General features: G+C 42.3%; 1 protein-coding gene across 3 annotated transcripts in view; it reads left to right on the top strand.

The window, feature by feature from the left end:
- ABCC9 (ATP binding cassette subfamily C member 9) overlaps positions 1–16,631 on the top strand; it is a 123,794-nt gene that overhangs the window by 48,267 nt on the left and 58,896 nt on the right. For all 3 annotated transcript variants that reach the window (XM_034782678.1, XM_034782670.1, XM_034782687.1), the window contains exons 13-18: positions 468–508; positions 1,168–1,310; positions 6,947–7,055; positions 8,415–8,525; positions 9,465–9,537; positions 11,003–11,108. In XM_034782678.1, the coding sequence (XP_034638569.1) occupies positions 468–508; positions 1,168–1,310; positions 6,947–7,055; positions 8,415–8,525; positions 9,465–9,537; positions 11,003–11,108 (583 nt within the window). The remainder of the gene's footprint in view (positions 1–467; positions 509–1,167; positions 1,311–6,946; positions 7,056–8,414; positions 8,526–9,464; positions 9,538–11,002; positions 11,109–16,631) is intronic.

Raw genomic sequence — 16,631 nt, forward strand, 5'->3', positions numbered from 1 at the left:
ACATTAATAAGTACTGAGATAACATCAGCAGGTGTGATTGGGACAGACATAAGTTAGGAACTAAAATAAATTACATTCCTTGTAATGAGGTAGGGTTGAGGGAAATGGCCCCAATATTTGTAGTAAATTGTTCTTTCAAAGAAATTTTTGGCTGTGATACATTATAATTCTGCAGTTCATATGAAAATATTTTATTTCAATTCACTAAAATGTAGAAACTATAACATTTCTTGGTTCGTTTGTTTGTGTATTTAAGACCTAAGTCAGACATGGAAGGAAATTTCTTCCTGCTAAGGAGTTTTCCTTTGGGAGTTTTAATGGATAGGAAACATTTGAGGTTGAAGTCCTCAACTAACATATTATTTAACTGATTATGCTTGGGTTTGGTATAAAGTATTGAAAAATAATATTAAGATCATTTTTGTACAGTTCAAATAGTCCAATGCATATTTTATTTCTTTCAACAGTTTTTATGAATGCAGCCATCCCAATAGCAGCTGTTCTTGCAGTAAGAAAATATTTTTCCCCTTTATCTGAAAAGAAATTAAAAACATTGTCATTGTTTATATAGGGCCTACTTTTCACAGAAACAATATGTAAATTAGTATGTCCCTGCTGGCTGCCTAGCAGTATTACACTAACAAACTCAATTCCCAATTTACAACACCTGAGATTTGGACTTGTGAAAAGGGAAGCAAACAAAAAGCAACGTTAATTTCAGTCTTCCGCAGAAACCAAACAGAATATCAAAATGTGGCTAAACTGGAAGGGGACAGACTAGTTTTGAGAATAAGTCTTATTTTGGGCTTTGTATTTTGGGGTGTTGCTGTTCCATTGTCTATGGGTGAAATTTACTCTGGGCCCAGTACAAGGCCTAGACAATTTAAATCATCAAAATAAGTCATGTTTGGACTTAAGTGGGACATAAGTTTGCACTAGCCTTTTGCACAAAAATGAATTTCATGACTAATGCACTGGGGAAATACCTTTACCCTTCATGCTGGGCAGTAAGAAATGTTTATACACCAAACATTGAGGTCCTTATTCAGTTTGTACTCAGCCTCTACTCAGGCAAAATATTTCGATAGGTGTTTTTCCCCCTGTTTTGAGCCAGCCTGTGTAGCCTGACATCCTTTTCACTAATATTCCCTTGTTTTGATGTGACAGACCTTTGTGACCTATGAATATCAAAATGAGGCGACACTGCAGCCATACCAGGCCTTTGCATCACTGTCGTTGTTTCACATCCTGGTCACACCGCTGTTCCTGCTCTCCACCGTGGTTAGATTTGCAGTCAAGGCCGTTATAAGGTATGGTTGAAACTATAATAAAGAACAGAATTATCAGACATATATATATTAACATGCTTTGTTGGGGAAGAGTCAACATGGCTTTAGTAAAGGGAAATCATGCCTCACCAATCTATTTAAATTCTTTGGGGGGTCAACAAGCATGTGGACAAGGGTGATCCAGTGGATGTAGTGTACTTGGACTTTCAGAAAGCCTTTGACAAGATTCCTCACCAAAAGCTCTTAAGCAAAGTAAGCAGTCATGGGGTAAGAGGGAAGGTCCTCTCGTGGATCAATAACTGGTTAAAAGACAGGAAATAAAGGGTAGGAATAAATGGTCAGTTTTTGAAATGGAGAGAGGTAAATAGCAGGGTCCCCCAAGGGGCTGTACTGGGACCAGTACTGTTCAACATAGTCATAAATGATCTGGAAAAGGGGGTAAACAGTGAGGTGGCAAAATTTGCAGATGATACAATATTACTGAAGGTAGTTAAGTCCAAAGCAGACTGCAAAGAGTTACAAAAGAATCTCACAAAACTGGGTGATTGGGTGACAAAATGGCAGATGAAATTTAGTGTTGATAAATCCAAAGTAATGCACATTAGAAAACATAATCCCAACTATACATACAAAAAAGATGGGATCTAAATTATCTGTTACCACTCACGAAAGAAATCTTGGAGTCACTGTGGATAGTTCTCTGAAAACATCTGCTCAATGTGCAGCAGCAATCAAAAAAGCTAACAGAATGTAAGAAACCATTAGGAAAGGGATAGATAATAATAAGAAAAGATATAATGCCACTGTATAAAGCCGTGGTATGCCTACACCTTGAATACTGCATGCAGTTCTGGTTGCCCCATCTCAAAAAAGATGTATTAGAAATGGAAAAGGTTCAGAGAAGGGCAACAAAAATTATTAGGGATATAACATCTTCTGTATGAGGAAAGATTGAAAAGACTGGGACTTTTAAGCTTGGAAAAGAGATGATTAGAAGGGGATATGATAGAGGTCTATAAAATCATGAACATTGTGGATAACGTGAATAAGGAAGTATTATTTACCCTTTCACATAACACAAGAACCAGGGGTCACCTGATGAAAATAGGCAGCAGGTTTAAAACTAACAGAAGGAAGTACTTCTTCACACAACACACAGTCAACCCATGGAGCTAATTGTGAGGGGATGTTGTGAAGGCCAAAAGTGTAACTGAGTTCAAAAAATAATTAGATAAGTTCATGAAAGATGGCTCCATCAGTGGCTATTAGCCAAGACGGTCAGAGATGCAACCCCATGCTCTGTGTGTTCCTAAACCTCTGACTGCCAGGTGCTGGGATTGGATGACAGAGGATAATTGCCCTGTTTTGTTCATTCCCTCTGAAGCTTCTAGTATAGGCCACTGACAGAAGACAGGATACTGGGCTAGATGGACCATTGATCTGACCCAGTATGGCCATTTTTATGTTCTTATATTAAAGAGATCTCTTTATACTTCTCTGAGAAATAACAACAGTCAATGATGGGATATTAAAAGTTACTACAGAGAACTTTTTCCAGAGGGTCTGGCTAGAGAATCTTGCCCGCATGCTCGGGGTTCAGCTGATCGCCATATTTGGGGTTGGGAAGGAATTTTCCTCCAGGGTAGATTGGCAGAGGCCCTGGAGGTTTTTCGCCTTCCTCTGCAGCATGGGGCAGGGGTCGCTTGCTGGAGGATTCTCTGAGATTTAAAGTCTCTAGATCATGATTTGGGGACTTCAACAGCTGAGTCAAGGGAGGGAATTATTCCAGGAGTGGGTGGGTCAGCTTTTGTGGCCTGCATCATGCGGGAGGTCAGACTAGATGATCATAATGGTCCCTTCTGACCTTAGAGTCTATGAGTCTATGAGAAAGAGACAGGATGAAGGGGACTTAACTTGATTATTCAAAATGATGAAAAGGCATAAAGAAAAAAGACCAGACACTCCATTTTACTGCATCATATGAGAACAAGGAAATGGTCAATAAAGTTAATGGCTGGAAAATTATTATTGAGGCAAATCTTGAAGTCCTTACTCCAGGCCAGACTGTCCTGACTTGGATTGTAGCTCATATCTTCCTTCCTAGCCTCACCCATCATGCACTGGTCAGCCACAATTACTCCCAGATGGCTAGCAACACTAGAAGGGGAAGAGAGGGAGAAGCTGGGGGGTAAACAAAGTGATGGCTATCTAACAGGTCTGGCCCTTGACATCAGGGAGAGCAGCCTACTCCTATTTCTTCCCAACGCAAGGGGTGGAATAGTGACTGTGCTTTATGATGGAATTCTATCCATACCCAGGACCGGCTCTAGGCACCAGCAAAGCAAGCACGTGCTTGGGGCGGCACCATACCAGGGGCAGCATTCCAGCCACAGTTGCACTCTTGGAGCTTGGAGAGGCAAAAAACCTAGAGCTGGCCCTGTCCATAACACTGGGTCTCTTTTTGGAAAGGACCATTGGCATGAACAAGGGGCAATAGTTCATCTGGAAAGCCATTCTAATCATTAATGTTACACCAGGGATAGCAGTGGAGTCACTCCTGATGTACACTGGTATGAGAGGAGAATCAGACCCAAAGTGGGCACCAAGGAATTGGATAGCTCATCAGGGAACGATGCACTTGTGTCTGCTCTGAGTTCTGTGAAAAGGTTGTGACTTTGAGGAGATTGTCAAGTATCAGAGGGGTAGCCGTGTTAGTCTGGATCTGTAAAAAACAACAAAGAGTCCGGTGGCACCTTATAGACTAACAGACATATTGGAGCATAAGCTTTCATGGGTGAATACCTACTTCGTAAGACGCAGTGGGTATTCATCTGACGAAGTGGGTATTCACCCATGAAAGCTTATGCTCCAATACGTCTATTAGTCTATAAGGTGCCACAGGACTCTTTGTTGCTTTTTGAGGGGATTGTGATGCTGAGGCTGCACTCTGGGTTCCCACTCCCAAATTACAGGAAAGAGATGGAGGAGAGGGAGGCTTGGCCTGCCAGACTGCCTGGAGAAGCCTTGGTGGGGTTATAGAGTAGCATGGAAGAACAGTGGGGAAGGTGGAAGGAGAGGGAGTGTAACAGTTCAGGGCAACTGCACCTGTATTTCCCCCTCTATGGTCCACCAAGGGCACCCACTCTCAGGCTTCCGGCTCTACAGGCAGCTGTCATCTCTCTTGGGCGGAGATATGTGTGTTACTCCCTCCTGACCAGGGTATTTCCAGGCTGCACAGTTCCCTACCTACACTGTGAATTCCCCAATAAGTCAGACAGCCTAAGCAGGCCTGCCTTGCTTTTCTTCTCAGAAGCTATAAGCAGTGTAATTGCCCACAGTTACAAGGTAACACAGCTTTTTCAAAGCAAGAACATTTATTCTGGAGATGAAAGCATTACAGAGAAAATATATTAAAAAGAACCTACAAACATGCGAATAAGCTTACCAGAAATCACCCCAGTTCCAACAAGGGCTCCAGTAGGAGTCAGCCCTTCATATCCCACCAGACTGTTTCTCTGTGCTTACAAGTTCCTGACGGCATTGGCTCAGAACAAGCGCTCCCATGAATCTGTGGGTTACTCCTTTATACACTTTGGCCCTCTGATCTTGTCCTCATTTAACTGGTTATCAGCAGACAAAGGTCCCCTCCTCAGGGTGAAGATTCAAAAGGCTGAGTTCTTGCATAACCAAGGGGTACATTTGCAAACAACTCCTAGAGATTTCCTGGGAAACCCACTTAACTTGAAAAGTTCATTCTTGTCCAACCCATTGTTTCAAATAGTCCTTTGAAGCTCATAACACTTCTCATTATATTAGCCATGTCTTCCCCATAGAGGCATTACATACAATCCCACAATAATACATAAACATTTGCATTTTTAATACAAAGAACTCCTAAAATAGTTAAACTTAATTCAATACAAATGTTGGCATACTGTGGGGATATGTTTAACTTAATTCAATGAGGTTTGTCCAGGATATAACAGGAAATTGCCATATGCGCTACAGGGAGAAGCACTAGTGGAAAATCATAGAAGTCACAAAATCTGTGATTTTATCAAACTTTGCCATGATTCAAGTATGACATTTCCCAAAATATATAGCCTGACAAAACAGCGCCCCTAGTGGTGGGTGACTGAGCAATTCCTCTCTAGTTTGCTGGTTAAGAGACTGAAATGTATTGTCCTCTGTTGATTCTGCAGTGGCCTGTGTGAAAGGAATTGTAGTTACGCAGGTGTACGTATCATAAAACTACCACCACAGCTGGCACAAATTGACACCCTTGCTGACAGAGATGCCATGCACTGACAGGATCTGAAAACTGAGCTAAACTTCCCACCCTCATACATAGTCCCTCCAAGTCTAGGTTGAGGCACTCTGGCAAAGTATTGTATTGTTGCTGCTGCCTCTGTTTGGTGGATAACAATAATAACAAACAACAAACCCCAGGACATTAGTCTTCTGAGCCCTCCCTCACCATTCACCAGCACTTGGTTCACTAACAAATTAAATAATCCGTGTTTTGTTTTTGTTGAAGAGGGAGCAGGGACACATCAGAGGTTTTTCCTGGGTTTAAAATGATTTCGGACTCATGGAAAATCTCATGCCCCTTTATAAATCACTCTAGCCTCCCCATCACTCCTCCTCCCTCTGTGCTATGTTTAGTGCTGTCCTAATATCCCCATGGTGTGTGTGTTTCATTTACTATCCTTAGCCACCGCAAAGGACGTTATTGAAAGACCCTATTTGCCAAAACAAACCTCATCCATTGGAAAATGTATTTCCTATCATCTTTCTCCCATGAACCTAGAAACTCCCAAGTGCAGAGGCACGAGGAATGTGTGCTTGGCCACTCCCCCATCATCAATCATATAAATTGGTAGGATTAAGCGCTTGTCCCTAATATGAATAAGTGCTTATACTTTGGCCAGACCAGTTATTTCACTTTAAGAATTAGCATAGCTCTGGTGGCAGAAGAGTTTTTGACTGTGGCTGAAATAAATCTTTGACCCATGCCTTCTAAGGCAGTAGGTTAATGTCATTGCATGTTCCTTTAGTGCATTCGCATAATAAGAGTTACATTGATTAGTGTGTCCATTCCTTATGGAGTTGGCTTCTTCCCACTGCCTGTTGAAGAGGCTCCTGTCACACTGTGTGGTGATAAACTCTGGATTTGGATATACTGTAAAGGGCTTTTCATAGCCACGCTTCTCTCACTAGTTTGTTGGGCTTTCCCCTTTGCTCCATGCCCCTGGGGTGAAGTGAAGACTGAGGCAGCCCCAAAAGGCTAATGAGTAACTATGCAGATTTTTTTTTTAAAGAATAACATAGCAAGAATAGCATGCGTTCTGCAAGCCACAGAGTTCTTGCTGGTGGATTGCAGAGAGCTGGTTAGTCACATGGTGTCAGCTCTTCTCCTCATTTCCAGTTGCTCTTATTGCAATAAAATAAAGTTTGAAAATGCATTAACTACTTTCATACGGTTCTTTTTTCCATGCAAATAATTGCCACAAGGCTGCTATGCAATCCAAAAGGGAGTGGAGGTAGTCCATGCAATCATGAAGTTTGAGTATTCTGATCTGGTGATCGGAGCACAGATCATTACGAGTTTACCCAAGGAAATCTGGCATTCACTCATTATCTTTTTTTTTTTTAAGCGTACAGAAGCTGAATGAATTTCTCATAAGTGATGAGATTGGAGATGACAGCTGGAGAAGTGCAGAAAGCTCTCTGACCTATGAATCCTGTAAGAAGCATACAGGACTTGTAAGTTCTCTTTTCTGACACGGCGGCTCAAAAAGTGGGAGACAGCATGGCCAACTGGAGTGGCTGCTGACCTGGGACTCAGGAGACCTGGGTTTTGAGCCTGGCTTTGCCACTCACCAACTGTCTGACTTGGGGAAGTCATTTTATCTCTCTGTGCTTCCAGTTTCTTTCTATCCTTTGCCTATCTTGCCTGTTTAGGGTGTGAGCTCCTCAGGACATTATGTGTTTTTACAGCAGGGCAGGTCCCTGCTCTTACTTAAGCATTAATAAAAAAGAAAAACATTAAGAAATGACTTGATTGATGTAGCATTCAGACTTGGCCCTCTCAGTTTTAGTTTATTGTTCTAAATATCCCATGTAGCCTTCATATTGTTACAAGTATTGCATTCTTTCTTTACTTTACCACCCATGATGTGCCAGATTCTTTCCAGACATTCAAGTAGGGTCAGTCACTGCTTCGAGGAGCTCACAATCTAAAGACAGACAAAAATTATGGGGGGGAGGGAGAGGAAAGAATAAGCAATGTATGTAGAAGTCAGATTGATTCTCTGTAAGCAGCCCAGCAAAAGTGGGTCTTTAAGAGGGACTGAAACAGAGTAGGAGCTTTGCGGACAAGCTCAGGAAGGTTGTACCATGCCTAAATGGTCATGTGGAAGAAGTTACAGAGGTGACTGAGAAGCTAAGCTGACAAATGGGAGGGTGATGCTCAGTAGATTTGAAGAGGACCAGGAGCAACACTGAATTTAACAAAGAAGGATAAGGAGGGATGGGGCAGAATTATGTAGAGCACTGCAGATGCTGACAAGAAGTTTAAATTAGATAGTATAAAAAATGGGGGGATTTGAAGAGGCTCCACTGACTTCAGAGGCAGTTGAGGGCATTCAGCCCCTTGTGAGAGACACTTAGCTCCTCACAGTGTTGTGCCTTTGGGTACTTCTTCACTACCCGCCGTATCGATTTATCCAGGATCGATATATCGCGTCTCGTTAAGACGTGATATATTGATCCCCAAACGCGCTCACCGTCGACTCCAGAACTCCACCAGAGCGAGCGGCGGTAGTGCAGTCGACGGGGGAGCCGCGGCCATTGATCCTGCGCCGTCTGGACCCCAGGTAATTCGATCCAAGATACTTCGCGAATAGCGTAGCTGAAGTTGCGTATCTTGGATTGATCCCCACCCCCCCCTGCCCAGCCCTTTGTTACAACACATGTTGAAATGCCCTGTTACTATTCACATGTTCTTCTCTTGACCTAGATTGGTAGGAGGGAAGGGAACAGGCTATTTTGTTTCAAAGGAACCTGAATGTTGTCATCTTATGAGAATTTCAACTTCTCTTCTTTCTGTGCTTTTTCATGTAGCATACCAAAGCCATAAACAGGAAACAGCCCTTAAGGCATCAGCTGGACAGCTATGAGCAGCCGCCGAGGAGACAGCCACGTCCCTTTGAGACAGATGATATTGCAATCAAGGTAGTTTGAATTCATGGATTCATTCTTCACATGGAGGGGAGCCTCATGATCTGGAGTAAACTGGTAACAAAGTGCCCAAATCCTGCAGTCCTTCCAAAAGCAAATCTTTCACTGCAAGATCAGGTGTAAAATACTTGGATAAAAGTGTGCTCAAAATACACTTACAACAGGCTATTTGCTGGAAATCATCAGTTCCCTTTAATGCCTCTATTTTTTCTCAGTAGCAAGTGATATTGTGATTCTGAAAGAACAAGAACCACATGATCAAATATACTATAGGTTCTTCTTTTAGTTCCCCCTGCTAGCCCACTCCCAGACTCAAAGCTTTTGTACCATAAGGTCATTTTTCATATTCATTGCTGATGTGGGTAAAGTTTTTGTCTGAACATGCACTAACTGTTCCCACAGGTTCTGACTAGATTCAGACTAAATAGATGCACAGGTTTCAAACACGCCCTTTGATCCAAGTTCTGCCTATGGATGCCCTTCTTGGGTGAGGGAGAATAGCCCATAGCACTGTTAACTTCAAAGGGAGTGTACAAATCCAAAGGCAAAATATGGCCCCAGTGTCTACTTTTTTTTGTCCTCTATAAACCTTGTGAGTATCCTGTTTATACTCTGTGTGCTCCATCTCTTCCCTTGATATAATGCTGCATGGATTTTTCTCTGCAAGAGGTGATTGGACCCATGAGTTTTACCTGGAGACTGTCCCTTTAATAAAGGGATGTTCATATAATATATGCACGAGTTGTTTTTCCTTCATAATCTTTGCGTTGTTTTGCCATCTCCCTTTATTTGACTTGCACTTTTTCATGGGACCATACTTGAATATGTTTTATCACATTTTTTAAAGTGATCTTTTCCTTTTAATCCAGAACTAACAATTGTAAATTATTTATTGAGGTGTTTGCACTTCTAATATATGAAATTATTTTGTAGGTTACCAATGGATATTTTTCATGGGGAAGTGGCTTAGCCACATTATCCAATATAAACATCAGGATCCCAACAGGTAGGATTAATGTGCACCTTAAATGCTAACCATGTGAAACTGTGTATTTGCTGTAATGACCATTCCTTGCATACATAGTCCAAAGCCCAAAGAAACATAGGATTGGAAGGGACCTCGTGGGTCATCGAGTCCAGTCTCCTGCCATCACAGGCAACTTTGTCATATGATCACATTAATAAATTTATCAAGGTCCATCTTGGAACAAGTTAGGTTGTGTGCCCCCACTACTCCACCCAAAAAATAAACGTGAACAGATTGATGTCAAGGTAACACCGACAGCCCCCAGTTGTCAGCGTGCAGGATTGAACCTAGGACCTCTGGAGCTTAGTGCATGCGCCTGTACTGGATGAGCTAAAAACCAATTGCTTGTTAGCCAGCACTGTAGAGCAGACTCATTAATTGCTCTCTAAGTGGTCTTGGTGCCACTAGGTGGGACAGAACACCACACCTAGAAGGTGTGTGTGTTACCTCAAGAAATATAAAGAGAAGGATGTAAAAGGTTAAGAAATCTAGTTCATGGAACTATATCATAACTCCAAAGAACGAAAAAATAATGGATAGAAATAAAAATGTCCACACTGGGTCAGACCAATGATCCATCTAGCCCAGTATCTTGTGTTCTAACAGTGGCCAATGCCAGATGATTCAAAGGAAATGAATAGACCAGGGCAATCATCAAGTGATCCATCCCTTATCGTCCAGTCCCAACATCTGACAGTCAGTGGCATTGGGACACCCAGAGCATGGGATTGCATCCCTGACCATCTTGGCTAATAGACACTGATGGACCTACCCTCCATGAACTTACCTAATTCCTTTTTGAACTCAGTTATAGTTTTGGCCATCACAATATCCGCTGGCAATGAATTCCACAGGGTAACTGTTCATTATGTGAAGAAGCACTTCCTTGTGTTTGTTTGAAACATATGGCTAATAATGAAAAAAATTGCAAGTTTCAAAAAAATAGGTCTACTTGGCCATCAGTGCATGTGTATATAAAAAAAACAGACAACAGCATATCTAAGGCTAGTACTGAGAGGAATTTTAAACAGGCTAATCACACAAAATGGTAGTTATTAAAAAGTGCCAGAGGTGTTAAAATCCCCTCTCCCCCCCCACACACAATTTGGCAAGGCAAACCCACATAGGAAACTTGGGGTATTGTTATTAATTTTAATAATTATTACTATAAAACTTTGGTTCCCAAGATCGGTCTCTCAATAAATCACTCGGTGTTGTTTTTTTAATATATATATTCCAGTAGGTTTATACATTACACTTACATCATGGAGATACTGTATGCCTGAACCTTTTCTTTCAAAATTAGCTCACAGGTGGATACACGCGAAATTTCCATTCACAGAATATAAAGGGTAGCAACAACTGCAGCAAGCTATTTTTAATTTTTAACGGGATTAGTGTTCTATCATTTGGTTCTCCTTTATTTGGTTTATGATTATTATAGGTCAGATGACAATGATTGTGGGTCAAGTTGGCTGTGGGAAGTCTTCACTTCTTCTGGCTATACTTGGTGAGATGCAGACTCTGGAAGGAAAAGTTCTCTGGAACAAGTAAGTTTCCAATAGCTTCTAATTGCTGTTTTAATTTTAAGCACCAACACCTCATAATAAGAAATGTAGAACATGTTAAATCATCATCCAAAATCCTCCCTGCAAGCCTTTACCAGTACATTCACACCAGATCTATTGTGATGCAGCTGGTGATGTTTCATTTGTGACAGAAAGTGAGAGCTTGAGCTGGGCAAATAATTGATTTTTCAGTTCCATGGCAGTTCTGAAATTTAAAAAAAAAAATGCTTTGGGTTGAACCAAATCTGAAATATTTCAGCATTTTTGGTGAATTGAGAAAGCCTGTTTTGGGTCTGTTCCAGAGTGTGAATTTGAACCTAGGTCTCCTTCCCTTTCTCTCAGTGCCCTCACCACTGGGCTAAATATTATTTGGGGTACTGGGGAGAGAGAAAGGGAAGGAGACACAGCAACCAGCACCACCAGCACCACCTCTATCACCACCCCTCTTCCTCCTCCAACCATTTTGTGAAAGGCTGAAACTATTCGTGTCAGATTCACAAATAGTCTTGGGCTGATCAAAACTGTATTTTTCATCAAATAAGCTCTTAGTCTGAAAAAATTCACCCCGCCCCAGTGGTAGATTTACAGCATGGTGCTTGAAGGAAGGGATGGAAAGGGAATCTGAATATAGTTAAAACCAGTTGAGTAGTTAGTCTCAAATACACTGACCTTATTTTATGACCTAAATGGAAAGAATCGATTACTCTATGCATGGGCGTCGGGTATAATAGGCCAGGGAATGCTAAACCTCCCCAAACCCAAGCCGTGGCCCTGCCCACACTCCACCCCAAGTCCCCGTCCTTACTCCACTTCTCCCCAGAAGCCAGTGGGGGCTCAGCTTGGGCCCATGACCCGGAGCTTAGGGCTCAGGCTGGCCAGCAACTCAGGGCAGTTCAGGCCACAGTCGGAGTCTCGGGGCTATTCTGGCTCCAGGCGAGGGGGAGTGGGTTAGAGGCGGGGCCTCAGTTGTGTGAGGGGGAGTAAGGCTGGGGCCTCGGGTGGGGGGGGCAGAGGGCTAGCCTCTGTGAATGAGGGGTTCACCCACTGCCCATGACTCTAAGTGTAAAACATGTGCTATGCAGTACAGTGTAATGCATCTGGGGTGAAATCCTGGCTCCACCGAAGCCAATGGGAATTTTGCCATTGACTTCAGTGGAGTCAGGATTTCACCGCTGGTGTGTGATCTTCATCCACTGAGCATTCTTTCCATGTCCATTCCATCTCAGACTTGTCATGATGCAGGTACATTGGTCTATAATTCGCCTTAGCAAACAGTGACACCAGTGGCAGTAGCATTGCTTCAGACACTTTTCAAAACTTTTTTACATTTTTGTAGTTTTGTATTACTAGGGGTTGATGCGTTTTTTGAAAATTCAAAATTTCAGTGAATTTTTTTTTGACCGGCTCCGCTTATTTGTTTCTCCATCCTGTGGCTGTAGTGGTTGTTGATGTATAGGACCAACTTTGTGGTGTATTTGAATTGTTTATCACACCAAAAAGTTGGAATACACCTTAAGGTGAGTACCACTTATGGCTTGAAACAGATCTGAATAGACACAAATTGTAAGAAAGTTCAGATCCTGATTTGGATCCAAAATTTGTGGATGGCCTTGTCATTTTAAAATAGGCTGATTCAAAACCCTGGATCCAGTCATACTAAGACGTTGGAAAAATTTGGAGAAAGCGCTGGACATAAAGTTTGTGTCTCTGGACCATCTTTATTTTTAACTAATAATCAAATATCTTCTTATAGTACGGGATATGCATTTATATACTGACTACTGATCTTATCTTCAAACGGAGAAAAAAGATGTGAAGTGCATTCATCGTTTGACACTTTGAAATGACATCATGCTTTGGAAGTATGTTTCATCAGATGGCTTTGCTGACTAGTAATGTTTCACACAGTGCTACTCAAACCTATGAAATGGTTATGAAAAAATTCCTCTATCCCCACCAAAGAAAACAAGGATAAATGAAAGGGATGGGGTATTTCAAAAAGCTAAAGAACAAAGCCATATTCTAGTTTTGGATTAATGTCTAAACCTAAGTAGGTTGATCTTTACAATTTTCACATTACCGTGCTACAGGTATCATGTAGAGGAGGGCATGCCAAAAATCTCATTGAATCTGATTTGTTCAAGGACCTGTGCTGAGCACCAGCACAGAGTAAGTAGAGGATGATATTCCTGGTTGGATTTTTTGGAATTCACATCTATGGAAGCAGGATGAGATACCCACTCCAGAGGTGAAAGTAAGCTGGTATGGTCTGGTACGGTGTACCGGCAAGAGTGGCGGCCGGAGCCCTGGGCCCTTTAAATCACCGCCAGAGCCCCAGGATAGCAGCGGCAGCCGGGAGCCCTCGGGTTCCAGCAGTGATTTAAAGGGCCCGGGGATTTAAAGGCCCCGCCCCTTCCTCCCGAGGCCCTACCCCTTCTGCCCAAGCCCCCCACACACACACCTTGTTCAGGACCCCAGCCCTGTGTACCGGTAAGTCCCTTAAGTTGCTTTCACCCCTGTCCACATCCCTTGTGTGTGATTGAATGGGGGGGCTCTGTACTAGCTGAGAAGAGGCAACTGAGGAGAAAGCTGCTGGGAGAGGCTGGGGGGCCCTACAGTGGACCCACAGTCATGCAGAACTAGTGTCTGAGAATCCCGGTATAGGGGGCTCTGTAGGATAGCAGCCACTCTTGCAGCTCCTAGTTTGGGAAGGTGGATGTGGAGAGGATGTGCTGCAACCCACTTCATGGCCTGTGATTTTAGAGATGAATTCTGTTCTCCCAACTCTCCCACCCAAAGCTCATGTCCTTGGGTTTTGTCTGTGGAAGGAGGGATGAATTTCACCCACAGTGATCAAAATGGCATGGCCCGTTCTTTGAATATTTATCTGTTTGATCATTTTCCCAAAAAGCAGCTTTTTCAAGCTCAATAGTTTTCTTCTTCCTGCCCATGTGTGGCAGAAGCGGTACTAGCCCACTGGGGGCTGTAAGCAGAAATATTCCCCCCCCAACACATAATAAAAGGTGAATGGGGCCCCCTTGAGCTGCTCAGAGCCCTAAGCAATTGCTTAGTCTGCTTATGCCTAGAACCTGCTCTGATGTGTGGCATTGGTTTGGTTCCATAGTTGTGTGTCACTGTCTGCTGTGCTAACACACATGATCTCGCTGGAATAATCGGTATCGTTAGAACCCATGGAAAAATAACTTTTGTTAAAGGAAATAGAAGTAAAGAGTTGGGTGTCAATTAGAATACGTGACCTACAGTAATAACACTAGTCACCATTTATTTATTTAAAACATTTAAGGAGGATATTCCTTTGAGATGAGTCATTTTATTTGTAAGGGGTGGGTAAAAAGAGGCAGCAATTCATATTTACATCATTCCAGTCACCATCTTCAAAAGCGTCATCTTATAAACATTCTGATACACTATGTAAATCTCTAGACAGCAAAGTTAAATCATACCATGTGAGTTGCAATTCTTACTGATAACAAGCAAGCGCTACAATACTGCATCTCTAGATGAGCCAACTTTAATCTCGGTTTGGCAATCTTCAAAAAGTTGTTATTTCATCTTTGCACCCACTCCTGAGAGGTGCTGGGCACCTGTAACTTCCCTTTGATGCTACTGACTTGGAATGCAGATGCTCAGTTCCTTTTAGGACTTGTCCCTAAAGTTGTTACTCTTTCCAAGAGTTGTAACTTTTGAAATAGCAGTGAAGATGAATGGATAAGTAAACCATCACCAACACATTTTGCCCAGGGGGAAGAAAAAGAAAAAGTTCAGAAAAGGGCAACTAAAATGATTAGGGGTTTGGAATGGGTCTCATATGAGGAGAGATTAAAGAGGCTAGGGCTTTTCAGCTTGGAAAAGAGGAGACTAAGGGGGGATATGATAGAGGTCTATAAAATCATGAGTGGTGTAGAGAAAGTGAATAAGGAAAAGTTATTTACTTGTTCCCATAATATAAGAACTAGGGGCCACCAAATGAAATTAATGGGCAGCAGGTTTAAAACAAATAAAAGGAAGTTCTTCACACAGCGCACAATCAACCCATGGAACTCCTTGCTTGAGGAGGTTGTGAAAGCTAGGACTATAACAGGGTTTAAAAGAGAACTAGATAAATTCATGGAGGTTAAGTCTGTTAATGGGTATTAGCCAGGACGGGTAAGGAATGGTGTCCCTAGCCTCTGTCAGAGGGTGGAAATGGATAGCAGGAGAGAGATCACTTGCTCATTACCTGTTAGGTTCACTCCCTCTGGGGCACCTGGTACTGGCCACTGTCGGTAGACAGGATACTGGGCTGGATGGACCTTTGGTCTGACCCAGTATGGCTGTTCTTATGTTCCTATGAAGATGTGCCCGATCAATGATACGTGCAGACACTCAAGCACAAATCACCTTTGTGTCTTGTAAAATACACTTTCCAAGGCACTCTGCATAATAATGCTCTGTGACCGTGGTATTTAGGAATGCGATTAAGGCTTTGTCTACACTACCCACCTTTTAGTGACACAGCTGTGCTGCTACAGCCGTGCCACTAAAAGGCACACCGTGTAGCTGCTGTTTGTCGGCAGGAGAGAGCTCTCCCGCTGACAAAAAACTTCCACCCCCAATGAGCAGTTGGCAGAGAGTTCTCCTGCCAACAAAACACTATTCACACCAGCGCTTTTTGTCGATAAAATGTTTGTTGTTAGAGGGGGTCGGGGTGTGTGTGTTTTTTTAACACCTCTGAATGACAAAAGTTTTGCTGACGAAGTTCCAATGTTGACAAAACCCCAAATTTTCTGTCTGTGAAACCAAACAGGTAACTCAGCCATTACAGAGTATCTGAAGCCTTAGTGACTGACTTCTTTGTTCATTGCAGCCTATAATGTGGTGCTGTGTTATAGCTCACAAACACGGAAGTGTTTTGCTGATAATTTCAGACTTCCTAATACAGAGGTGAATACAGGAGGATACCTCAAGCATTGATTAAATGAATCCTGTTGCTGTATTTTACAAAATCATAATAAAAGTTCTAATTACTTTCTTAATGCCCTTCCCATGTAATTCTGCATACATGAGTTACTATATCTGCTGATCCAGGAATATGCAAAGGGATGAGATATAGAAACCTCAGCAATAGTAATGTAGGTACAGTACCACTGGGCTGTATTCTGCCCTCAATTACACTGATGTAAATCTGAAGTAATTCATCTGGATTTATATTGATGCAAGTCAGAGTAGATTTTGGCCCATTGTGGCCAAAATCAGCCCTTGGATAAACTAGTGCAACTCTGATGGCAATGAGAGCTGTACCTACTTCCTCCAGGGATGAAACTGGGCATGTAAGGGGGAAAAAGAGAAGTTCAATGCACCTTCCCTTTAGAGAACTTGCCCAGGACAGGCTTTATGAGTAGGGTGCTATCAAATTCAGGGTCCATTTTGGTAAATTTCACAGTCAGAGGATTTTAAAAATTGTAAATTTCATGATTTCAGCTATTTAAATCTGAAATTTCACGG

The sequence above is a fragment of the Trachemys scripta genome, chromosome 1, assembly GCF_013100865.1.
Source record: "Trachemys scripta elegans isolate TJP31775 chromosome 1, CAS_Tse_1.0, whole genome shotgun sequence".
Taxonomy (NCBI): domain Eukaryota; kingdom Metazoa; phylum Chordata; order Testudines; family Emydidae; genus Trachemys; species Trachemys scripta.